At 46.8% G+C, this 26,384-nt stretch overlaps 1 protein-coding gene across 1 annotated transcript in view; it reads right to left on the bottom strand.

Annotated features, from left to right (window-relative positions):
* Positions 1-6,857: 6,857 nt before the first annotated feature.
* The window catches only part of npffr2a (neuropeptide FF receptor 2a), a 29,826-nt gene continuing 10,299 nt past the window's right edge, over positions 6,858-26,384 (bottom strand). Inside the window, exon 4 of the mRNA XM_057328030.1 lies at positions 6,858-13,242. Within this exon, the coding sequence (XP_057184013.1) occupies positions 12,405-13,242 (838 nt within the window). The 3' untranslated portion in view covers positions 6,858-12,404. The remainder of the gene's footprint in view (positions 13,243-26,384) is intronic.

Genomic DNA, 26,384 nt, shown 5'->3' with positions numbered 1-26,384 from the left:
GGCCGTCTTTATCGAGAGGTGAGAAAGAGCGGCCTCTCCCAGGGGCTCGAAGGGGGGCCTCTGGTGCCCCCCCAGGACCACTTCCAGGACCCAAGAGGGTACGGAGCGCAGGCCAGGTGAATTCAACCTTCACGTGCCCCTAAGAAACCTAATGACCAGGTCGTGCCGTCCCAGAGACTTGCCACCAACTGGTTCGTGATGTGCGGCTACTGCGGCAACATACACTTTCAGCGTGGAGGGGTAGAGGTTTCTCTCAAGTCTCTCCTGTAGGAAGGACAGCACGTGCCTGATCGAGCGTCTCTGTGGGTCCTTTCCGCGAGAGGCACACAAGGACGAGAAGAGGCGCCACTTAAAGGCGTATAACCGCCTAGTGGCAGGAGCCCTAGCCTGGGTGATGGTCTCCACCACAGCCGGGGGTAGCCCACTCAGGATCTCCTCGTCCCGTCCATGGGCCAGACATGGAGGTTCCAGAGGTCTGGCCTGGGATGCCACAACGTGCCCTTCCGCTGTGAAAGAAGGTCCTCCATCAGGGGAATCGGCCAGGGGGGAGTTGTTGTCAGAAGCACCAGCTCTGAGAACCAAGTGGACCTAGTACCACTTGATGCTCCTCTTCCCTGACCTTGCACAGGGTCTGTGCAATGAGGCTCACTGTGGGGAAGGCGTACTTCCGCTTGTCCCGCGGCCAGCTGTGTGCAAAGGCATCCGTGGGGTGCCTTGGTCAGGGAGTACCAAAGCGGGAAATGGGTGGAGTCTGGGGAGGCAAACAGGTCCACCTGTGCCTGGCCGAACTGCTCCCAAATGAGCTGAACTGCGCGGGGATGCAGTCGCCACTCTCCGCGAGGTGTCGACTGACGAGAGAGCACATCTGCTGTCTGGTTCAGGACGCCCGGGATGTGTGTGACTCGCAGGGAGCTGATCACCTGCTGACTCCAGAGGAGGAGGCGCCGGGCGAGTCGTGTTAGCTGCCGTGAGCGAATGCCACCCTGACGATTGATATACGCCATGGCAGCTGTGCTGTCCGACCGGACCAGCACGTGACTGCCCTGCATGAGAGGTTGTAGCCTCCTCAGTGCAAGTAGCACAGCCAACAACTCTAGGCAGTTGATATGCCAACGCCGGCGGGGGGCCCGTCCATCACCCCGACACTGCGTGCCCGTTGCACACGGCACCCCAACCCTGCAGGGAGGCATCCGTCGTCACTACGATGTGCCTTGACACCTGCCCTAGGGGGACTCCTGTCCGCAAAAAGGTCATGGAAGACCAGGGGGTTAGGGTGTGCCGGCAGAAAGGCGTGATGACCATACGCCTGCTGCCGGTGTGCCACGCTCTCCAAGGAACCCGACTCTGTAGCCAGTGCTGGAGCGGTCGCATGTGCATCAACCCGAGGGGGACCACCCCCGCCGAGGATGCCACGTAACCCAGGAACCTCTGAAATTGTTTAAGGGGGACCGCTGATTGTCTGAAAAGCTTCAGGCAATTCAAAACTGACTGGGCGCGCTCTGAAGTCAGTCGCGCTGTCATGGAGACAGAGTCGAGTTCCATACCGAGAAAGAGGATACTCTGCACAGGGGAGAGCTTGCTCTTTTCCCAGTTGACCTGTAGCCCCAACCGATCTAGGTGCCGGAGCGCCAGGTCCCTGTGTGTACACAACAGATCTCGCGAGTGTGCCAAGATTAGCCAGTCGTCGAGATATTTCAGTACCCGCACACCTCTTTCCCTGAGGGGAAGGAGGGCGGCTTCCATGATCTTCGTGAAGACACGTGGAGACAGGGACAGACCGAAGGTGAGGACCCTGTACTGATATGCCCACCCCTCGAAAGTGAACCGTAGGAACGGCCGACGACGAGGGAGGATCAAAACATGAAAGTGCGCGTCCTTCAGGTCGATTGCCATGAACCAATCCTGACATCTGACGGATGACAGGATGCGCTTCTGCGTGATTATCCTGAACGGCAGCTTGTGTAGGTGCTTGTTCAGGACACGCAGATCTAGGATGGGGCGCAGCCCCCCACCTTTCTTGGGGACAATGAAGTACGGGCTGTAGAACCCGTTGGACATCTCGGCTGGTAGGATGGGCTCGATCGCTCCCTTCGCCAGAATGGTGGCGACCTCGGCCCGAAGCACGGGAGCATCCTTGCCTCTGACTGAGGTAGAGAGGATGCCCCGAAACTTGGGCGGCTGTCTGGCGAACAGGATCGCGTAGCCGAGACGGATCGTCCTCCTCAGCCAACCTGACGGCCTGGGAAGCCGAAGCCAGGCTCCCAGGAACCGAGACATGGGGACTAGGGGTTCGATCTGCCTCATTGCCCCCGCAGGGGGTGGTTCGATGGCCAGCAATGCGGATTGCCTTGCCGGGGGAGAGCCCCCGAGATCGGCTGTGCTGTTTTTCCTGCCTGGCGTTTGTGCAGCTCAATGCACTGTCTGGCTGAGAGTGCTGAAGGCTGGTGTTTATACTCAACATTGCGCTTCGCCATGGCGCAACGTTGAGTTGCCCTCCACTGTCGTGTCGAGAGTGGGAGCGGGTGTAACAACCCAGAGAGAGAGGAATCTCTTTTTGTGAGAAAGCCCCCCGGAGGAGGCCAGCAGATGGTGAGACGGGCAGGAACCGTCCCTGTCCGATCGGTCGGGCCCGATGGAAGCTCAATCTCCCTGGGGTCCTCCCCGTCAGGGCCGCTTCTGCTTCCGCGACGGCTGCTGGCGGGGTGGCGGTTGTCTCTTTGACATCCTTCTCCGGGAGGCAGCCTGAGAAGGGGGCAACTGGAACCGGACCCGGAGTCGAGGAGGAACGGGGCTGCTGGGAAGCAGACGCCCCTCGGGATCTCGAAGTCCTGGAGGCGGCCGAGTCGCGGTGGGGCAGGATGTGTTTGATCGCCTCCGTCTGCTTCTTCACCGTCGACAACTGTTGGGAGAAATCTTCGACGGTGTCACCAAACAGCCCACCCTGCGAGATGGGGGAATCTAGAAAGAGAGTCCCTCATCTGCGCAAGGTTTAGCCAGAGGTGCCTCTCCTGGACCACCATGGTGGACATCGCCCGACCTAGGGCCCGCGCCGTCACCTTAGTCGCCCGTAGAGCGAGGTCAGTGGCGGTGCGGAGTTCCTGCATTGCCACTGGGTCGGTCCTACCCTCGTGGAGCTCCTTCAACGCCTTGGCCTGGTGAACTTGCAGGATGGCCATGGAGTGGAGGGAGTAGGCAGCCTGTCCTGCAGCAGTGTAAGCCTTCGACACCAGGGATGCCGAAAACTTACACGCCTTGGAAGGGAGTCTAGGCCGAGCCCTCCAGGTGGCCGCCATCTGCGGGCACAGGTGCACCGTGACAGCACGCTCCACCTGGGGAAGCTTGACATAGCCTCTGGCTACCCCACCATCGAGGGAGGTAAGGGCGACAGAGCCGGTCTGAAGGGAATGGGCCGTGAGGGGGGCATTCCACGTCTTACTTAGCTCCTCATGCACCTCTGGGAAGAACGGGACCGGGGCCAGGCGTGGCTTGGAGACGCGCTCAGACCCGAGGTACCATGTATCCAGCCGCGAGTGCTGGGGAGGAGGCAGTGTGGTACACTGCAACCCAATGCTCGCGGTGGCCCGGAATAGTATGGATGACATCTCGACGTCCGCTTCCTCCTGGGCTCGACCCCCCGAGGGAGGGAGCTCCGAGGAGTCGTCGGGGTCGGATGCCAACAGGTTGCCCTCCGATGCAGCAAGCGACATCTCATCCTCGTCACGCACTCCCGAGTATGTGACTGAGGAATAAGACGGGGTAGAACCGTCTCCTGGGGGACGGTCAGACGAGCGAGACGGGGCGTGAACGTTCCGTGAGCTTGCGGCTGACAGTTTAACGCTCACAGTGATCCCCGTATCACCCCCGGTGCTAACTGAAGCGGACGGCAGGGCCGTAGCCCTTGCAGTCTCGGAACAGGTAGCAGACGGGTTGGTGGCTGTGTCCATAAAGAACACATCCACCCGTGACCGCAACATCTGGATCGCCATCCGCCCGCAGTGCAGGCAGGACGTATCCACAAAGGCTGCCTCAGCGTGCCAGAGACCCAAACACCTGAGGCAGACATCGTGTCCGTCCCTCTCCTTGATGAGCGCGTTGCACCCACGAGAGCAGCGGGCCATGCCACGCTGAGGAAATTTGCTCTTTTAGAAGGAAATTTGCTCTTGACACCTCCGGAACTGCCGAGACGCGCAGGGGAGAGTAGCTGCAGGAAGGGACTGTCCGCTGCACCACGTCGTAGATTCCAGTAGGAAGGTAGATCGTGAGATCGCAAGAAGATCAACGAAGATCCGCAGAAGATCATCAGATGCGTAGGCTCTGAAGACCAAAAGGTCAATGAATGCTGCATGCCGTGTTCCTTTTATACCCGGATGTCTGGGGCGGAGTCCGGCATGCAAATTTCATTCGCCAATTTTCATTGGCCTTTTCAAAATAATCAGAAGATGATAGGTTCTCAAGTCAAACCCCATCTGTCGGCTCTACACAATGTCGAGAGACCGACAGAAAGGGAACAGTAGAATAGACTTGCAAGCAAAACTCTGGAGCATGAGAAATCGGATAAATAGCTTGATAAGAGTCCATTTATAATCGTCAATTTAGGTTATTCAGATGACAAATAATTTCCCCATTGTCTCACGGAGTGTTGTCCGTCTCTTTGTGCATCACGATGGCTAACCGATAACGTTACTCACAGCTAATAATTTCCCCATCGTCTCAAGCAGTGTTGTCCATCTCTTTGTGCATCATGATGGCTAACCGCTAACGGCTAAGCGCTAACGTTACTCACAGCTAATAATTTCCCCTTCGTCTCACGCAGTGTTGTCCATCTCTTTCTGCATCACGATGGCTAACGGCTAACCGCTAACGTTACTCATGGCTCACAAAAGCTTAACTACTCACAAATGCACACCCCACTGGCTTATTCTATTACGCCCTTTTCACAATGACGTCACTTAACTTCCGCCTTTTTGCAAAGCAGTGTATCATAACATCCGTCTTGCAACAAACAAGAAGAAGAAGAAGAAGAAGAAGAAGAAGAACTTCCGTTTTGCCGTCGCGCTGGAATTTAACAACAGTGAGAAAAAAAACTGACAGAACACGTATTCAAGTACATATCCTAGCACCTTCGCTAACACAAAAAGAAAAGAAAACACTTACCTTCATAATCAAACAGGTACTGTTCAACGAAGAATTTGTATCCTTTCTCTAGCTTTGATCTTGTCGTTAGCGAAAATTTGTCTGCAAGACGTTGTACATCATCTAGACGTATTTGTGGCAGAGTGCAAGCTACTTGGTAAACTCCATTCTGAGGCGTTAGCGGAAGTAACTTCTTCTTGAGTTTTACTGGCGGTTGGCAAATCAGCTTATAGGTGCATTACCGCCACCTTATGAACTGGAGTGCTAGCGGAAGTAATGATACACTGCTTCGCGGCATAACGGAAGACGCGTGACGTCATGTGAAAAGGGCGTATAACACAAATAATTCTTTGTCGGTTTTGTTTGATGAAATCCCGCTGACAACTCATATTTTGTTTATGCCTGTTTACATCATCACAGCAAACTGAGCGCGAAATAACTCCCATGATGCAATGCTTCTACAGTATAATACTGTATTACAAAGCAAGTGGGATGCAAACAGAAAAATGCTGTATATTTACAGCCATACAGTAAATTATACAGCCTATTACTGCTTTATGGAAATACAGTATAATACTGTTAGAAATTGCCTGTAAATTTACAGTAGAGTTACAACTTTGGAATAGTCTTCCCTGCACTGTCCGGGAGGCAGACACACTCTGTCAGTTTAAATCTAGACTAAAGAGGCATCTTTTTAATCTTGCATACACTACACTTTCATAATATAAATCCTCTGAGGGTTTAGGCTGCATTAGTTAGATCAACTGGAACCAGGAACACTTCCAACAACAACTGATGTACTTGTTGCATCAAAGAGTGCAGAACAGTACTCTACTCTCAGCCTTGTCTCATTGTTCCAAGGTTACCACAGTGAGCAGGATGCAGTTCATGCCCAGACCTGATGGTAGAGCGGAGAATGGGAAGCGGCGACCTGACAAGAGCTGAGATGATAGTGCTAGATAAAGAAGGATGCGGCGACTTGACACGTCTTCACTACAAAATTTCAAATGCTATTAGATTATTAATGATAATCTTAAATCTATAATTTACCTTATTAGTAAGTTTATTTATTTTTATTTAGCCTTGTTGTGCAAGCACTGTCAAGCTTGTGCAGAGGCTGCAGCTTTTGCCAGAGGGGAACTGGAATCCCCTGGTTGGGCCTGGGTTCTCCTGAGGTTTTTTTTCTCGATTGGAGTTTTGGGTTCCTCGCCACTGTTTGCATACTGTTTTGCACTATTTGCCTGGCCGGGGGGCTGCTTTAGAATTAGAATTTTAAAGTTTTACATAATTAATATTGCATATAGGAATTTATAGTCTGTTTAATATTTGACCTGTGTTTCTTTCTCCTTCTCTCTTAAATGTGTGCTTTCACTGTGCGTGCGTGTCGGTGTGTGTGTGCTTCTGTGTGTGTGTGTGTGCGTGCTTGTCTGTGTGTGTGTGCGTGCTTGTCTGTGTGTGTGCGTGCTTGTCTGTGTATGTGTGTTAGTACATGTGCATATTGTGTGTGTGAAGCGTTTGCGTGCGGGTATGTCTGTCTCCTGTGTTTTCACCTTTTTTCTTGTTTTTACAGATATAACTTTAATTGTTTTGCTTATAGTGAATATGTCTCATGTACAGCTGCTTTGTAACAATGAAAATTGTAAAAAGCGCTATATAAATAAAGTTGAGTTGAGTTTTAAACACACAGAGGCAAATGAAAAATAGACTTATATTCAAGCCCTTCACATTGATTTATTACCCTGAGAACATTATATTTGTATTACATCGTTTGAAAACTCACAAGCCTTTTACTTCATTCTGCAAAGACAAATGACAATGGTCACAGAAAACCAACATAACAATATATGTACAGTCATTTTAATTTATTCAGTTTCCTCAAATTGTATAACTTTGGAACAATAACACGGTTGATGTCTGTTTTAACAAGGCATCATTTTGGACAACATATTTCAATGTCATTTTACACATAAAGAAAAAATTGGCCCATGCAGCTGAGATCAGTGACTGTGAATCATGACAATGGCACTTGAAGTTGTGACCATGGAACATTTACAATACTATAACACCACGTGAAAAAGTAAATGGAAGATGGATCGATTATAAACCACCACCACCACTACCATACTCGCCTGTTTTTTCTATTGCCACTGTATCATCATGCTTCTCTGAACATAGCTTCAAAGTCAGTTTGAAGGTTGGGCACATGTTCAAACAGTGCTAAGCATTCATCGAGCACTGAACGCACAGTAGGCTAAATCAATTTTAGAATGGTCCCAATTTCCCTATGTCATAGGCACCACTGGAGCCAGGCCATAGAACAGGGAATGCCTGATTACATTAATAAACACAGATTTCAGCTCTCCCATTGGTTACTACAGAAACAACTAGCCAGAATTTCGGTATGAATAGATCTGTGATGAATCACATGGAAGCTGGATCAGAAATGTACCGTGCTTTTTGTTGTAATGCTATGTACATTCACACGTATGAAAGGTATCAGGATTCTGGCAAGAATCTTGCATGTATGAACAATGAAATTGCATCATTTTGTCATTCAGAATAAGAAAACAGTGACAGATTCAGTGATTTTCAGATCAATGACAGAATTAGTGATTTTCTAAAAATTATGCCGACTTAAATAGCATACAAGACATTTCAATATTTGGCATATGCACCAATGTATGATGTAATTAAGTTAAAGGAAAAAAATATACAAGAAATATAGAAATGTCACAGTACTTTTGATGTACCGAAAAAAGCAACTGTGTTTTACTTTTTTATTCATATACACCAAAGAACGATGTTATCACAATATAAATATCACTCTGAAGGACATGATAAAACAAAACACAACCTTTTGTTTATTTTGAATCCAGTCTATTCAGTGTTCAAAAAAATACCCTGAACACACTTTCCTTCAGTCCTCGTTGGCTCAATGTCTGCGTACAAAGTGTTTATAAAATCAATCAGTCACAATCACATTTTTGAAACAATGCACAATTTTACTCAACATTAGCATGTAGCCAACACTTATTGAATAACATTCACAAAGCCTTAGTTTACAGCATTGTTTTTGATAAGAAAAACGTATAGAGACATTTTCACAGTAAGTACTTTGGGTAATGTTCAGTGAACAACAAAATAAAAAAGCTATTTAAAGTGTCCTCGGCAAATTCTGTAATAATGTGTGACACAGACATTTTGTGTTCACCTTGTAATCATAAGTAGTTGTTTGTGTTTTGTGGGTTCTAGCATTACCTTGTCTAATTTATCACTTCATAACCAAGAATTGCCCGCTGTGCTGCTTCAATCATGTTGAGACTGCACTGGTTATGTATTGTCTGCGGTCAAGAACAGGGCAGAGCTAACATACCATCTTCAATCTGATTTGACAATCACCAACACACTCTTCTGAATGTCTTTATATTTAATCTACTGTTGACAAAAGATTTCAGATTTATTTGCAATCAAGTATTGTGTACGCTGGTTTTTGGAATGTAGAAATAATCATTGTAATGGATTTTTTCTATTTGAAAGAGGCTGCTGACATACACAGTGAATTTGGGCCAATAATGCATTATTTAAGACAAAATATAAATAATGCAAAATACAAATCTAAGAATTGTATATAAATATTCTTATAGAGTAAATATAAACAAATATAGTATATAACTTTACCTGGGCAAATTGATTAGGTCTGTACTCTAAATATGAGCCAGTCCTAAATAACTGATAAAAACTAATAAAAACATTTAAAATAAGCTACTAAAATTGCACATCCTGTATTAAGCCATGAGTCACGACTTGCGTGTCAACAGTGCCTAATTAATTGGCCTGCCCAGTCACAAAAAGGTATCAGGATAATAGGCCTATTTCTATTCCACCAGAACTAATGAGAGGAGCAAAATGTGGTAACCTGTCAAATCTTGTTCTCTGCAGGCTGTGACATACACCAGCTTATCTGCATATTCCTTCAGTTCCTTCAAGTTAAGAGTGGTGTTAAAAGTTTATGTGTGTGTCTTTTTCTGAGCTTAAACCTGTAATGGCTTTTGTAAAGAGACAGTAAACCTAAAACCCGTAAACATTGTTTCTCCTTTTAGCATTTTTGGTTTTATATAGTATAGCAACCAGGCCCTAAACTTTAGAGAGATGATAAAAATGGTCAAAAATAACCAAATTATGAATTATAAAACCCTGATTAACTTATAAGTAGATCTCAGGAAAAATAATAAAACAAAAACTGTTAGATTATAAGGGATTTTCCTATAATATCCCCATCTTTTACAGTATACAGTTAGTTCCTATTTTCATTGCACATGATTACCGATATTCAAGTGCAACAACTCATGTGGCTTCACTGTCCACACTTGTGGCATTCCAAGCAAGCTATCAGTATGCTTGCAATGCACAATGGTTGATCCTACTTTGGCTTCTTATAGTCTATTTTCATTTTCATTTTGGGATAGTTCACCCAAAAATAAAAGTACTGTCATCATTTACTCACCTTCGAGTTGTTCCAAACCTTTATAAATGTCTTTGTTCTGATGAACACTGAGAAATAGAAAGAACTGTTTGGTTACAAGCATTATTCCAAATATCTTTCTCTGTGTTCAACCAAACAAAGAAATTCACACAGGTTTTGAACAACAAGAGAGTGAGTAATTCAGAACAGAATTTTCATTTTTGGGTGAACTATCCCTTTAACGGGGCTGAAATTGATAAAATACCTGGTCATATTGTGTGTAAAATGTTACTTTATAGTGAAGTAAAGAAGTTACTTTATATTAATATCTTGTGTCACATATGCGGTGATATTCAATTATACAACACCCTTGCTCTCAAAATATTGCTGTCAAGTATTTGTACTATATACACTGGAGCGTCACAGCATTTACGACTCTGAGAATGTGGTTTACTGGTTAAACCAGTCCATATTTTAATAATCCAATCCATCAGCAAGATTGAAAACACTAGTCTTTAAGAGAGAAGACATGTTTGACATTTTTAAGTGAGTGAATCAGACTTCTATTTGTCAAAACATCCTATATAATGTATGTCAAACAGTTCTTCTAATAGCTCTTTCTGCCGACACTGAAGTATAGGCAGTGTGAGGTGGAAATCAAAACTGTTGAATTGTTATTCATGGAAACTAATTGAGAAAAAATAGAGCAGTGTCTTGTAAAAATTATATTGTAATTATTAACAACCCCATTTTTTCAACAAATGTATTTAAGGGAGTAATATATAATGTGATAGGAAATTTTCATGTATATTTTACTAATCCTAAAATCCCAATTTGTAATCCAGAAACAATTAATATACTATAGGCCTATCTGGATTTTGGCAGTTTTGCTGCTGATATAATAAATTAATAAATATAAATAAAAAACTATAAAACATTTATATTTATATCGGTACACAGTAGTTGTGGATACACATACAGTAGATAAACATAAATTATTCACTATACATTATTTTACTGGTTGCCTATCAGCCCTGTCGCTCTCATGTCTGTGGTTATGTAGTCGTTTGAGAGACTGGTCCTGGCCTACCTGAAGGACATCACTGGACCCTTGCAGGATCCTCTTCAGTTAGCCTACAGAGCAAACAGGTCTGTTGATGATGCAGTCAACATGGGGCTGCATTATGTTCTACAACACCTTGACAGACCTGGGAATTAAGCAAGGATCTTATTTGTGGACTTCAGTTCAGCCTTTAATACCATCATGCCTGACCTTCTCTCAGACAAACTGACCCAGCTCTCCGTGCCCACCCCAATCTGTCAATGGATCACTAACTTCCTAACAGACAGGCAGCAACTAGTGAAACTGGGTAAACTCACATCCGGGACTCTCACAATCAGCACTGGTGCCCCTCAGGGATGCGTGCTATCCCCACTGCTCTTCTCCTTGTATACAAACGATTGCACTGCAAAAGACTCCTCTGTCAAGCTCCTGAAATTTGCAGATGACACTACCATCATCGGCCTCATCCACAATGGAGACGAGTCTGCCTACAAGCAGGAAGTTGCAGAGCTGGCTGTCTGGTGCAATCACAACAACCTGGAGCTCAACATGCTCAAAACAGTGGAGATGGTCGTGGACTTCAGGAGAATGCCCCCTGCACTCCCCCCTCACCATCATGAACAACACTGCGGCTGCAGTAGAGTCATTCAGGTTCCTGGGCACTACCATCTCTCAGGACCTGAAGTGGGACTCTCACATAGACTCCATCGCTAAAAAAGCCCTGCAGAGGTTGTACTTTCTTCGCCAGCTGAGTAAATTCAACATGCCACACGATCTGCTCACACAGTTCTACTCGGCCATCATCGAGTCTGTACTGTGCTCATCCATAACTGTCTGGTTTGGTTCAGCTACTAAATCAGACATTAAGAGACTACAACGAACAGTTAGGACTGCTGAGAGGATTATTGATGCCCCCCTGCCCAACCTCCAAGATCTTTACACTTCCAGAAAGAGAAAAAGGGCTAAGAAAATCAATTTGGACCCCACTCACCCAGCTCACTCCCTCTTCGAACTGTTGCCATCTGGCCGGCGCTACAGAGCACTGACCACCAGAACAGCCAGACACAAGAACATTTTTTTCCCGCAGGCTATACTCAGCCTGAACAATTAAAAGCTCTTACTACACACTGTCCATCACATTGCACACTTGCACATAGCATCTGGAAATTGTACATTGTAAGAAACAATAGGTTAAATCTGTAAATAACACATCTGTACACGCTTTTATAAAGTTATATGTTGTTTTTTGTCTACATTTTTTTCACTTTTTGTATATAGTGCATTATTGTTTTGATTTAATTTCTCATTTTTTCTATCTTAATGTACTGTATATTTACACTATGTTTGCACCATGTGTACACTTCTTCTGCACTAAGCTCCTGTCGCAGTCAAATTCCGTGTCTGTGTGAACATACTTGGCAATAAAGCTCCTTCTGATTCTGATTTTGATTATTTACAATAATTTTACAGAGTTTCTGTTTTCATTATATTTTTTTAAAGTGTGTGTCTTTTTTCATTTTCTTCACAAAAAGTTATGGTTTTTAAAACTTCAGTATAGATAAACTGCCAGGTGTGCCCACCCGTATCCAAACACCTCAACAAATACATTCATCTTAGCAGCAAAAGACAGACAATTTAAGAGACACAATGACATTAATAAATAATATTCTGTACGCGAGATGTACTGGACCTTTTGTGTAAATCATTATGTAAACAAAAATGGTCATTGCACGACTGTTCACCTCTTTAAAGAGAAGCTCCTTCCAAACTGCATTCTGATACCTTCTCTAAATCTTCCATGACTAAATCTTGCTCGTTGACATGATTCATTCTCCTTGAGCTGTTCTCCAGGCTATTCAAAGAGATGGGCTCCGTTGAGGGTTGGAGGTTAACTGGCCTCACAGAATTACCTTGCATCCTGTGAGAATAGGTCCGATGTTGACCACCAACAGGGCACAGCCCGAACTTAAAGATGGCCTGAAATCCCCGGCGAAAGTTTTCATTGAAGAACCCATAAATTATTGGGTTAACGCTGCTATTGAAAAAGGCAAGCCAGTGAGCGAAAGGGTAGATGTAGATGTTAATAAGCCTGTACTGGTGTTCAGTAAGTCTAACGTAATCTGTCAGCATCATCAACGTCCACAGAGGCAACCAGGACAGGATGAAGAGCAAGGCCACAATGAGGAGCATTTTGATGACTCGTTGTTTTTTCTTTGACACTGAATGCCGGTTATCATGGCCAGGTTTTGCTCCGGTTGGCATAGCCGTTTTAAACAGAGTGATCCCAATCCTTGCATACATGATCACAATGAGCGAGAGAGGAGCCAGGTAAATATTGGCGAATAGAACTGTTGTGTAAATCTTCCTCATTTCCTGGCTGGGCCAGTTTTCCCTGCACCAGTAGAAAGGGCTCGTTCTGTTGCCGTCTCCCAGGAACACACGGATGCTTTGTTCTTTAGTCACCTGAAGCATGACAGCAGACGGACACATGATTGACACTGCCAGCACCCAGATGATGACTATGATTAGGGTTGCTGTTGATATCGTCAGTTTTTGCTTGAAGGGATACACAATACACCTAAATCTGAAAAAGAAGAAAAGGCAACTGAAAAATTAATCAAATCCTCACATATTCTGTGCCCAGCATACCTGGCAACAAACACCAATTCTAATCACACAAATGCAGAGAAAAATATTGCCAGAAAATAACAATGGTAACAGCACAAAAATAAGTCCCCCTGTGGTAAAAATCCAGTTTTTGAATGTTGTTTATATGTCCGTGTGGTGTTTTAAATATGCTTTAAGATAAAGCATGAGCAAATTCATCATTGCTGAGTATTGTATTCATAAAACTGCAGTTTTCTCTAAAACGCAGGTTTAAATCTCTATCCTATTACATCAACAAAGTTGATGGAGTGGATCGGGTATAGTCTAAGTCATAGATGTGTATGCATGACAAAATATGTAATAACTTTCACGTATTCTATTTTGATGAAAGATAAAGTTTGAGTAATAAAATTCTGAAATACAGGGGCACTTTAAACTCCGATTTTAACTACCACAGTATCAATATTTTGATTTACAAACCTCAAATATTAATTTCACTGTGATAAAAATCAACCCTGAGCAATGTGTTTTATATGCATCACAAATTAGATTATCTTTATTATGAAAGAATCTTATGTAAATCATTTTACCTTGATAATTATTTATAGAAACAATCATTATACAAACTATCTATAGCAAATTGAGGGTATGAATGTATATTCTAATACTGAAGCTTTGTTACATACCTTATTGTTTATAAACCTCAGCTGACCACTTTTAACACAATTAAATTTTGAACAATTAAATGTGATTCCATGGGCAAAAATGTAAGAGGAGATCACTGATTCACCACTTGGTAGTAATAAGCAGGAACAGATGTACTGAATTACAATACATCACATACACAAATGGGCACAGCCACCCAGTGCAACATTTAGAATGAATGTTTTTATTTCACATCATTCAAATGCCCCATGCTGTGGTGGGCATAGAGTTCCACCGGTTCAATCTAAAGGAAAAAGGAAAATAACATCTGCACTGATTTCTGTAGCTAGTAATGTAAAATTCTGTTAAATGGCCAATTAAAATGTGTTTTTAACAGACCATATAAGGATGAAATCACTATCAAATTATTTTATAAACACATGAGGGGTTGGGGATATGTACAACATGACGGTTGAGTAAATGACAGGTGCTGTAATTGTGGGGAATCTTGTGTAGATTTTGTGAAGTCTGCACAAAGCAGTCTAACAATACAGTGACAAATGCTTTTGAACAATTCCTTTCACACACAGAAGACATTTAAAACCAAAATGAACAAAAGTTGAATAAATATTATAGCTTTGAATAAAAATCCAGTTTGGAAAATGAATAGGTGTAACAAAAAGTTATTTTAGACCTTGATTTGAGAAAAACCTTTCTCTTGTACATAAAAATAGTGTGTTCAAATTAAATTAATAGGGTTAAAAACTTCACCAACTATCTCCAATAATTGTATGCACCATTGAGCCAGAGGCAGCAGTTGTCGTTTTTATGCAGAACAACCTCAGTTCAATTCCCATACTGGCATAAATGAATTTATCCATTTTAACAAATCAAGTTAAATTGCAACTCTATGTCACTTTATGTTTACAAGGAGCAGAATTCCATCTGGTTACAATTAATCTAGTGACTTGACTTCAAAGGCATGATAAACTTACGCCCGATTCACACATACTCCATTTGCAGTGCGTATGCGTTGCTTATTTTTTTACGTGCCCATGTTAATGGATCAGTTCATTCACACGCATGCGGATGCGGTGCGGTTCGTCCGTTGCAGATGCGGTGCGTCAGTGCAATTTTTGCTGTACAGCAAGGACTGATTTAAAGCGATAGCACACGTATCATGCTCAAAATGAACACGAATTGACACAAAAATGCAGTAAATTCACCATAAATGCATATAAATTAAATTTACTACCATTTTTTATTTATGTTATTTGTTTAATTAAGCAATAAAAGCCAATTAAAATGTTGTGTAGTACAAATATTCTACAGTGTTTTTATTGCGTGAGGAAGTTGCTTATGTAGACAAGCATGTGCAAGGATGACACTCAGCTAATTATTGAGGAAGAGAAATACAAAGTGATTTATGACCCCCAGGACTGTTTTTATAAAGACCTGAATGCTAAAGAAAAGGCATGGAAGGCAGTTTCATCTGCCACTGGAAGGGATGGTAATTGGTTATTTTGAAACTCTTTTAATAGGCTAATATAACTTCACGTAAGCATCAAGTGTTTTGATGTACCATCCTAACATCAAAACTACAGATAAAATATAATTTAAATAGTTTGTTCTTTTCAGCTATTGTGTTTAGTCCTGAATAGGTTTATAATTTTATTTCTGTGTTGTCCTAAACTTAATTCAAAGTCATGTTTTTAAATCTGGATACACCATGGAAGTTTACGGTGGATGCTGTTATATATAACTATCAACCACTCGCACTAAACATAAAATCACAATGATGAAAATAGCATTTCATAAACTTTTTTAAAAACGTACGTTTTGATTAATCATCCAAATATTGGGAAATACCCATTGTTGACTGAATCACACAGAAGACGCGGACCGCTAGCTTGCTACAAATGTAGTATGTGTGAAAGCACAATGGTGCATGACGGATCCGTACTGCACGCGTGTTGCTCTATGCACCGCATACGCACTGCCCACGTAAACATCGGGCGTTAAACATTTTCTATAGAAACTTAACTACACATATTCGCTCCCCTCTTTCTCTCTCCTATCTAAAGATGATGTTTCCAAGGTCATTTTTTCTAACCCCCTGACTACCTGCCCGCTAGATCCCATCACCACCCATCTCCACCAGGCAGGCCATCTCTCCATCGGTTGTTCCTCCTCTGACCCACATTATAAACTCGTCTCTCACCCCTGGTACATTTCCCACAGTTTTCAAAGAGGCCCGCTACTGAAGAAACCCACTGTTAATCCTGCGCTGTAAGATAACTACAGACCGGTCTCTTTTCTCCCCTTCATTGCCAAAACTCTTGAGCGTGTTGTATTTAACCAGCTCTCCTCCTTTCTCACGCAGAACAACCACCTGGACAGCAACCAGTCTGGTTTCAAGAGTGGTCATTCCACCAAGACTGTGCTGCTCTCGGTCATTGAATGTCACGGTCCCACCGTCTTGTTTATGAAATTCTAGTCGTGTGGTGGGATCGGGGCAGAGTCCTTAGGTTATGTGTGGAGAGAAACATATTGTTGTCCGTTTGACAATAATATACGTTCTCTCCAGTGTCTTGTCATTGGCCCCATTCCTCTCGTTTCCTTGTCATCTTCCCCTGAGTGTTTAATTACCCACACCTGCCCCGTGTCATTATCCCTTGTTTGTCTTACCTATATATACCCTCATGTTTCTTTGTCCTGTGTTCGGTCATTGTGTTTGGTGCGTGTGCTATGTGCTGTCTTGTTCTCGTCCAGCGTTAGTATTATTACCTGTTCCTGTTGTATTGTGAGTCTAGTCAAGTAAGTCTTTTAGTGTTTAGTTATAGTTTGTCAAGTGTTTCTCAGTTTAGTCCAGTTTTAGTCAGTCTATGTTCTGTTTGAGTTGTTTCTTGTTTCACCAGACCACTTCTTGATCCCCTCCAGTTTGCTTACCGAGCAAACAGGTCTGTGGACGATGCAGTAAACATGGGACTGCATTACATCCTACAACACCTAGACAGACCAGGGACTTACGTCAGGATCCTGTTTGTAGACTTCAGCTCGGCCTTCAACACCATAATCCCAGACCTCCTCCTGCCCAAGCTTACCCAGCTCTCTGTGCCAACCTCTACCTGTCAGTGGATTATTAACTTCCTGTCGAACAGGCAGCAGCTAGTGAGGTTGGGAAAATTTAAATCCAGCACATGTACCATCAGCACCGGAGCTCCTCAAGGATGTGTTCTTTCTCCACTGCTATATTCACTCTACACAAACGATGCACTGCAAGACTCCTCTGTCAACTCCTGAATTTGCAGATGACACCACATCATGGCCTATCACAAGGTGAGACGAGTCTGCCTACAGAAGGAGGTTGCAGCTGGCTGCCTGGTGATCAAAACAACCTGAGCTAATGCATTCAAACAGTGGAGATGTGTGGATTTCAGAGGAATGCCCCCTGCACTCCCCCCTCACCATCTGACACACTGGGTACTGTCGGAGTCATTCAGGTTCCTGGGCTCACCATCTCTCAGGACCTGAAGTGGGATCTCCACATAGACTCCATGCTAAAAAGGCCCGCAGAGGTTTACTTCCTCCGCATTGAGAATTCAACTACCACAGGAGCTACTGACCCAGTTCTACTCGGCCATCATCGATCTGTCTGTGCACTCAATTACTGTTTGGTTGGTCAGCTACAAATCAGACTAGAAGACTACAACGACAGTTGAGTGCTGAGAAATTATTGTGCCCCTGCCCACACTCTCAGGACTCTTACACTTCCAGAAAGGAAAAAGGGCTAAGAAAATCATATTGGACCCACACACCCAGCACACCTCTTTGACTGTGCCTCTGGCCGGCGCTAGAGCACCACACCAGACCCAGACACAAGAACATTTTTTTCCCGCAGGCTATACTCAGCCTGAACAATTAAAAGCTCTTACTACACACTGTCCATCACATTGCACACTTGCACATAGCATCTGGAAATTGTACATTGTAAGAAACAATAGGTTAAATCTGTAAATAACACTACCTCTACTTACTAAATTATCCATTTGCACAAGTGTACATACAATCTGTTAATATGTTTATTCTACTATATACTACCCGGTACAATGTCTCTTATATGTTATTATCCCCCATTTTCTGTAAAATAGTCTTTATTTTATATATGCACAATTTAGAATCTTTTAGACTGTAAATCGTATTATATTGTATTGTCATTGTGTTAAATGTCTGTACTAGAAGCTTCCAACACCAAAGAAAATTCCTTGTGTGTGCAAGCACACTTGGCAATAAAGCTCTTCTGATTCTGATTCTGATTCTTGTTTTTCTTGATTTACCCCATCGTGGGTCTTTGTTTTGTGTTTATTTTCTGTTAAATAAAGCTTTCTGTTAACCCCTTCATCCCCGCTGCCTGCAACTGGGTTCTTTCACCACGGTCTTGACATTGAAGCCCTGAGACTGGCAAGAGCAGCCTCTAACTCATCTGTACTCATTCTACTGGATCTATCTGCTGCCTTTGACACCGTTAACCACCACATTCTCCTGTTGACCCTCAAGGCTATAGGTGTCTCTGGAATGGTGCCACAATGGTTTAAGTCTTACCTCTCAGGTAGGTCATTTAGAGTATCCTGGAGAGGTGAGGTCTCTGAGTCCCAACATCTCAATACAGGGGTGCCTCAGGGCTCAGTGCTTGGACCATTGCTCTTTTCCGTATACATGACATCCCTAGGTTCTGTCATTCGGAAACATGGCTTTTCCTATCACTGCTATGCAGATGATACACAACTCCACCTGTCATTTCAGCCTGACGAACCGACGGTTTCTGCACGCATTTCAGTATGCCTGATGGACATTCATTCAACTAGGCTCAACCATCACACCTTCCAGAACGGCCAGAAACCTGGGAGGTAAGGTAAGGTAGGTTAAACTTTATTGTCCCACATATGAAAACATGGGAAATTTGTCTTGGGCCATCACCCATGCTGCAGTCAGCTCACAATTAACACACAATAATCAACAAACACAAACAATAAAAAAATCAATACAACAAAAATAACACAACAATAAATAACTGTAACACAATTACAGCTCCATACTGTCACTATTTAACAGCTTTACCATAGGCGTAATTTGTGGGTGGACGGGTGTGACATGTCTCCACCACTTTTTGCCAAAGTCAATTTTGTCCCCACCACTTATTGGAAGAAATAAAAAATACGGAGTGTCTATTTACCGTGCAAGTAGCCCGCTTTGTAAGCAGAGGCTATTTATACTAACTCCGCCCATCAGTTTCAGATTGGAATAGACAAAATGTAAGAAAGGTACACAAAAATCGACTGCTACAGTGGCGTAGAGCGTAAAGCATGTGTTACCTACTTGTCGTTGTGGGTTCGGGACTGCTGTTTGCTGAACTTTTTCCCTATCACATATCCGATTGTAAAGGTATTTATTTTTAATAGAATGCTGAAAATATTTGAAAATGGTTGTTCAAATCATACATGTACCAAACATTTTGCGCTTAATTGCACTTTGGTGCTATATATTCGTCCTTATTGTTCTCGACATGCGGTTGCTATCGTCAATTGCAAGATTAATTACATTTTGATACTGACACGGAGAGGTGTGGAGAGAACCCAAGCGCAGGCAGGCAGTGAAGGGGTTAACACAACAAAGCTTTATTAATACACGAAACAAAAACACCCACAATGGGCAAAACGAAACTGAGATATACATATATATAAAACAAAAGACTTCCCACGTGGGGGCAAAACATAAAACAAGAGAAGCAAAAAACCTAACTCAAAAACTCGACCAAACGTCTTACAAAAAACACGACAGGGTAAACAAGGCAACACACAAAACTCACGATTCACGGATAAGGCAGAGAACAGGAACAAGGGTAACAACACACCAAACGAAGTACACGCATACACAACGAAATCCACGAACACAAGACAAAGAAACAAGAGGGTATTTATAGGGGAAGACAAACGAGGGATAATGACACAGGGCAGGTGTGGGTAATAAAACACTCAGGGAAAGATAACAAGGAAACGAGAGGAGTGGGGGAAATGACAAGACACTGGAGAGAACGTCTCGGTTACGTTTGTAACCTCGGTTCCCTGATGGAGGGAACGAGACGTTGTGTCGAACCGACAGATGGGGTTCGTCCTTGAGAACCAATCGCTTCCGACTTCTCTAGAAAAGGCCAATGAAAATTGGCGAATGAAATTTGCATGCCGGACTCCGCCCCCGGATATCCGGGTATAAAAGGGAGAAGGCATGCCTCATTCATTCACCTTAGTTCTGAGGAGCTTGAGACCTCTCACGACTGCTGCAGTGGACAGCACGTGTTGTGGCAAGAGGACACAACGTCTCGTTCCCTCCATCAGGGAACCGAGGTTACAAACGTAACCGAGACGTTCCCTTTCTGTCGGTCTCTCGATGTTGTGTCGAACCGACAGATGGGGTTCCAATGGAAAACGCCATAACACTGTGCCCTGTCACAATCTCAACGAAGCGACGGTGACTGGCCTGGGCGTGTCAGCCGTGAACTCTAACGCGAAATTGTAACCTACCAGTGGGTAGGTAGGGGGTCCCAGAGCTTTCTAGAAAGGTGGGAAGGCCCCTACCTTCGGCCTCACAGGCGGCGGCCTTGTTTCTCTAACAGCGAGAAGCTGCCCGGAACCGTAAGGCCACTGGGTGAGCGCTACTTCCTCAAGTGGGGGATGCGCTACAGAGACCACTTCCTATCGCAGGGAGGAGACTAGTGGAGATACCAACATGGTCTCACCGATGGGGGAGAACTCATGGGAAGAAAGTGCGGACTGAAGGAGTTAACCGCGAGGTGGAGGTCCACCTAAGGAGGTCATGGGTTACCAAGGTGGGAACCAGCATGAGGATACATCAGACGGAAGCACCCTGCTGGGGGGTTGCAACGTCTGGTAGCACTAGGTCCGGTTAGAGCATGTTGCGAATAACTCAGGTGATACCCGGCCTAAGGGGCAGGGCTGCTCTGCCCAGCCCGCCCACAGGAGGTGCTTACTAGTGATGGATGGAGTGCCTGTTCTTCAACCAGTGGGGGAAGAAGGGAGGCTAGTTAGTACGCTGACCCCCTTAGGAGAAAGGGGGGGGGAAGGTACTGACACAGGCGTACACCCTACCGGTCGCCGGTCTTGCCTGATGCCCGCAAGACTCGAGCTGACTGGTTTTACGCGGAGGCTGTAGGACCTCGCGAAGGTGATGGGTGTAGCCCAACCCGCAGCTCTGCAAATGTCTGCCAGAGAGGCGCCTCGAGCCAGTGCCCACGAGGAGGCTGTACTCCGTGTGGAGAGAGCTCTCACCCAGTGGGCGTAGGCGATCTTAGGACAGGTACGCCATCGTGGACGCCCATGATCCAGTGCGTCAATCTCTGTTTGAGACAGCCCTCCCTGCTGATCTCCAAAACAGACAAAGAGCTGCTCAGAGCTACTGCGGCTCTGCGTGCGGTCCAAGCAGAGGCGCAATGCGCGTACTGGACACAACACGGATGGGGTTGGGTCTTCCTCCCCGGTGGGGAGCGCCTGTAAGTTCACCACCTGGTGTCTCGGGGGAGTGGTGGGAACTTTGGGCACGTAGCCGGGCCGGGGTCTCAGGATAGCGTGAGAATAACCGGGCCCGAGTTCTAGGCAATCTGTGGACACGGAGAATGCTTGTAGGTCCGCTACCCTCTTGAGCGTCCTCCCGAGAGCCGTCTTCATCGTGAAGTGAGAAAGAGCGGCATCTCCGAGGGGCTCCAGGACCGCATCAAGGTCGTAAGAGGGTACGGAGCGCGGGTGAGGTGGTAGCCTTCCCGCGCCCCTTAGGAACCAAATGATCAGGTTGTGCTGTCCTAGAGACTACCAGCAACTGGGTCGTGATGAGCGGCAACAGCGGCTACATACACGTTCAGTGTGGAAGGGGAGAGATTATTCTCGAGTCTCTGGAAGGACCGCACCCACTTGATCAAGCAACTCCGCGGGTCTTCTCTTCGAGAAGAGCACCAGGATGAGAAGAGGCACCACTAGGGGCGTATAGTCGCCTAGTGGCCAGGGCCCTAGCCTGAGTAGTGGTCTTAACCGCCGCAGGGGTTAGGCCACTCAGGATCTCCTCGTTCTGTCCAGGGGCCAGACATGGAGGTTCCAGAGGTCTAGCCCGTGATGCCATAACGTGCCCTTCCCCTGGGAAAGCAGGTCCTTCGTCAGGGGAATCGGCCAGGGGGGAGCTGTCGTCAAGAGCATTAGCTCCGAGAACCAAGTCCGGTTGGGCCAGTATGGCGCAACTAGTACACTTGATGCTCCTCTTCCCTGACCTTGCACAGGGTCTGTGCAATGAGGCTCACTGGGGGAAGACGTACTTCCGCTTGTCCCACGGCCAGCTGTGCGCTAGAGCTTCCGTGCCGCTGCAGGGAGTACTTTAGCGGCAATGGGTGGTGTCCAGGGAGGCGAAGGGGTCTACCTGAGCCCGCCATGACTGTCCCCAATGAGCTGGCTACGCGGGGGTGGAGTCGCCACTCTCCGCGATGCGTCTACTGACGAGAGAGCACATCGGCTGTCTGGTTCAGGTCACCTGGGATATGTGTGGCCCTGCGGACTCCACAGGAGGAGGCGTCGGGCGAGTCGTGTTAGCTGCCATAAGCGAACGCCACCCTGGCGGTTAAACGCTACGACAGTTGTGCAGTCCGACCGGACCAGCACGTGCTTGTTCCGCACGAGGAGTAGTAACCCCTTCAGTGCGGGTAGCACATCCAACAACTCTAGGCAATTGATATGTCTGCGCAGGCGGGGGCCCGTCCATCGCCCTGACACTGCGTGCCCATTGCACACGGCACCCCAACCCTGCAGGGAGGCATCTGTTGACTGACGCGCCTCGCCTGCCCGAGAGGGACCCCCGTCCGTAGAAAAAGGTCATTGAAGACCAAAGGGTTAGGGTGCGTCGGCAGAAAAAGCGTAATCACCATTCGCCTGCTGCCGGTGTGCCTCGCCTCCAGGGAACTCGACTCTGTAGCCAGTGTTGGAGCGGTCACATGTGCATCAACCTGAGGGGTATCACCACCGTCGAGGATGCCATGTACCCAGGAGCCTCCTCCCGCTGACTGCTTGAAATATTCCAGGCAGTTCAACACTGACTGAGCGCAGTGGCGCTGTAATGGAGTTGAGTTCCATACCAAAAAAGATTATGCTCTGCACAGAGGAGAGCCTGCTCTTTTTCGGTTGACCTGAGGTCCCAATCGATCTAGGTGCCGAAGCACTAGGTCCCTGTGTGTACATAACAGATCTCACGTGTGTGTCAAATGAGCCAGTCGTCGAGATAGTTTAGTACCCGCACACCTCTCTCTCTGAGGGGAGTGAGGGCGGCTTCCACGATCTTCGTGAAGACTCGTGGGGACAGGGACAGACAGAAGGGGAGGACTCTGTACTAATATGCCTGACCCTCGAAAGCTAACCGTAGGAACGGGCGATGATGAGGGGGAAGAGACATGAGTCAGCGTACTTCAGGTCGATTGCCATGAATCCATCCTGACATCTGACAGATGCCAGGATGCGCTTCTGCGTGAGCATCCTGAACGGCAGCTTGAGTAGGTGCCTGTTCAGGGTACGCAGATCTAGCGACCCCCGCTCTTTTGGGGACGATGAAGTACGGGCTGTAAAACCCGTTGAACATCTCGGCTAGAGGGACGAGCACGATCGCTTCCTCACCAGAGGGGTGGCGACCTCGGCCCGAAGCACGGGGCATCCTTGCCTCTGCTGAGGTTAAGAGGATGCCCCGAAACTTGGGCGGGCGTCCGGGGAGTTGGATCGCGTAGCCGAGACGGACCGTATCCCGTAGTCACCGTGACGGTTTGGGAAGCTCTTGTCAGGCTCCCAGGGACCGACAGGGAGGCTAGGGGTACGTTCTGCTTCATCGACCTCCCGGGGGTGGTTCGATGGCTGGCAGTGCGGATCCCTCGCCGTGGGGGGGCCCCCGGAGAGGAGATCGGCTCTGCAGTTTTACCTGCCTGGCGATGATGTAGCACAACGCACCATCGAATGAGAGTGCTTAGGCTGATGATTATCCTCGACATTGGGTCTTGCCGCAACGTCGAGTTGCCGAACACCGTCGTGTAGAGGGTGAGAGCGGCTGTGATAATACCCAGACGATGATGTGGCACAAAGCACCGTCGATTGAGAGTGCTTAGGCTGCTGATTATCCTCGACATTGGGTCTCGCCGTGACGCAACGTCGAGTTGCCGAACACCGTCGTGTAGAGGGTGAGAGCGGCTGTGATAATACCCAGACGATATGTGGCACAAAGCACCGTCGATTGAGAGTGCTTAGGCTGCTGATTATCCTCGACATTGGGTCTCGCCGTGACGCAACGTCGAGTTGCCGAACACCGTCGTGTAGAGGGTGAGAGCGGCTGATATAAACGCCCAGAGAGGGAGAAAAACTTTAGAAAGGTATTCTCGAACTCCCTGGGGTCTTCCCATGAGGGCCGCATTGGCTTTCGCCGCGGCTGCTGATGGGGTGGTGGTCTCCTCTTCGATGTCTCGAAGAGGACCAGGGCTGCTGGGAAGCAGACGGTGCACGGGATCTCGGCGGCCAGAGGGCGGTCGAGTCGCGGCTGGGGAGGACATACGTGATATCCTCTGTCTGCTCCCTAACTGTCGAACCCGACAGTATCACCAAACAGCCCCCCCTTGCGAGATGGGTGCATCGAGAAAGCGGACTTTCTCAGAGTTACTCACCTGTGCAAGGTTCAGCCAGAGGTGTCTCTCCTGGACCACAAGTGTGGACATCGCCCGACCCAGGGCCCGCGCGATCACCTTGTTCGCCCGAGAGCGAGGTCGGTGAAGCCGCGGAGTTCCTGCATAAGCGCTGGGTCGGTCTTACCCTCGTGGAGCTCTCTCCGCGCATTGGCCTGCAGGAAGGCCATAGCGTGGAGAGAGGGGACAGCTTGGCCCGCAGCAGAGTAAGCTCTCGACACCTCAGATGCCGAAAAGCCTACGTGCTTTGGACGGGAGTCTAGGTCGAGCCCCCGGGGGACATCGACGTATCCTCTAGCTGCCCCACCATCGAGGGAAGAAAGGGTGATGGAACTAGTTGACGTGTACGCGCCGAAGGGGGCGTTCCAGGTCGTACTAGGTTCCTCATGCACTTCCGGGGGAACACGGCACTGAGGGCGAGTGCGGCTTGGAGCCGCTCTCAAGCCCGATGTACCGTGTATCCAGCCGCGAGCGTTGGGAGAGGCAGTGCGGTGCACCGCAACCCAATGCCGGCGGCCCGGGAAAGCATGGCTGACATTACGACATCCGCTTCTTCCTGATCTCGACCCCCCGAGGGAGGGAGCTTCAAGGAATCGTCGGAGTCTGATGCCAGTAAGTCACCCTCCGATGCTGCAACAGACATCTCATCATCACGTACCGTGTCCGATACGTGATTGAGGAATAAGACGGCGGACCGTCTTATGGGGAACGGTCAGACGAGCAAGGCGAGGTGCGAACGGTCCGCGAGCCAGTGGCTGACGGATTAGCGCTCACAGTAATCCTCATATCACCCTCGCTGCTCGCCGTAGCGGGCGGCAGGGCCGTAGTCCTGCCGTCACGGAACGGGAAGCAGACAAGGTGGTGGCTGAGTCCCGTGGGAACACAGCCACCCGTGACGCAACGTCTGAATCGTCAGCCGCCCGCAGTGCGGGCAGGACGTATCCACAATATCTGCCCCAGCGTACTGGAAGCAGATATCGTGTCCGTCCCCCTCCTCGATGAGTGTGTTGCACCCAAGAGAACAGCGGGACATGCCACGCTGGAGAAATTTGCTCTTTTAGAGAAAAAACTCGAACACTTCTGGAACCGCCGAGACGCCCAGGGGAAGTCGCTGCAGGAAGGGACAGTCCGCTGCACCACGTCATAGAGCCGGCAGTCTTGTAGCGAAGTCTGTTGATCATGAGCGAAGGCTCCGAAGAACAAAAGGTGAATGAATGAGGCACGCCGTCTCCCTTTTATACCCGGATTTCCGGGGGCGGAGTCTGGCATGCAAATTTCATTCGCCAATTTTCATTGGCCTTTTCTAGAGAAGTCGGAAGCGATTGGTTCTCAAGGACGAACCCCATCTGTCGGTTCGACACAACGTCGAGAGACCGACAGAAAGGGAACGTATGTTATTGTCAAAAGGACAATAATATGTTTCTCTCCAGACATAACCAAAGGCTTTGTCATGACTCTGCTACAGGACCAAGAAAAACATGACTAAATGAAGCAGAGCCATGACAGATACTTGATAGAAAACTCCAATAAATGGAAAAGTCACAACTTTGTAGTTCCATGAGTTCAAAACAAAATTTAGAAAGTTCGTTGTATATTTGTAGCCTATCTGGCAATGCCCGTAGTAATATGTGAAAATACGATTTTTTAAAGATATTATTTTTCCATCTGTTTCCCCTGTTTACTTGAATGTTTGTCCTTATTAGCAGGGGGTT

The sequence above is a fragment of the Triplophysa rosa genome, linkage group LG2 (genome assembly GCF_024868665.1).
Source record: "Triplophysa rosa linkage group LG2, Trosa_1v2, whole genome shotgun sequence".
NCBI lineage: Eukaryota > Metazoa > Chordata > Actinopteri > Cypriniformes > Nemacheilidae > Triplophysa > Triplophysa rosa.
This window is presented reverse-complemented; position numbering and strand designations above follow the sequence as displayed.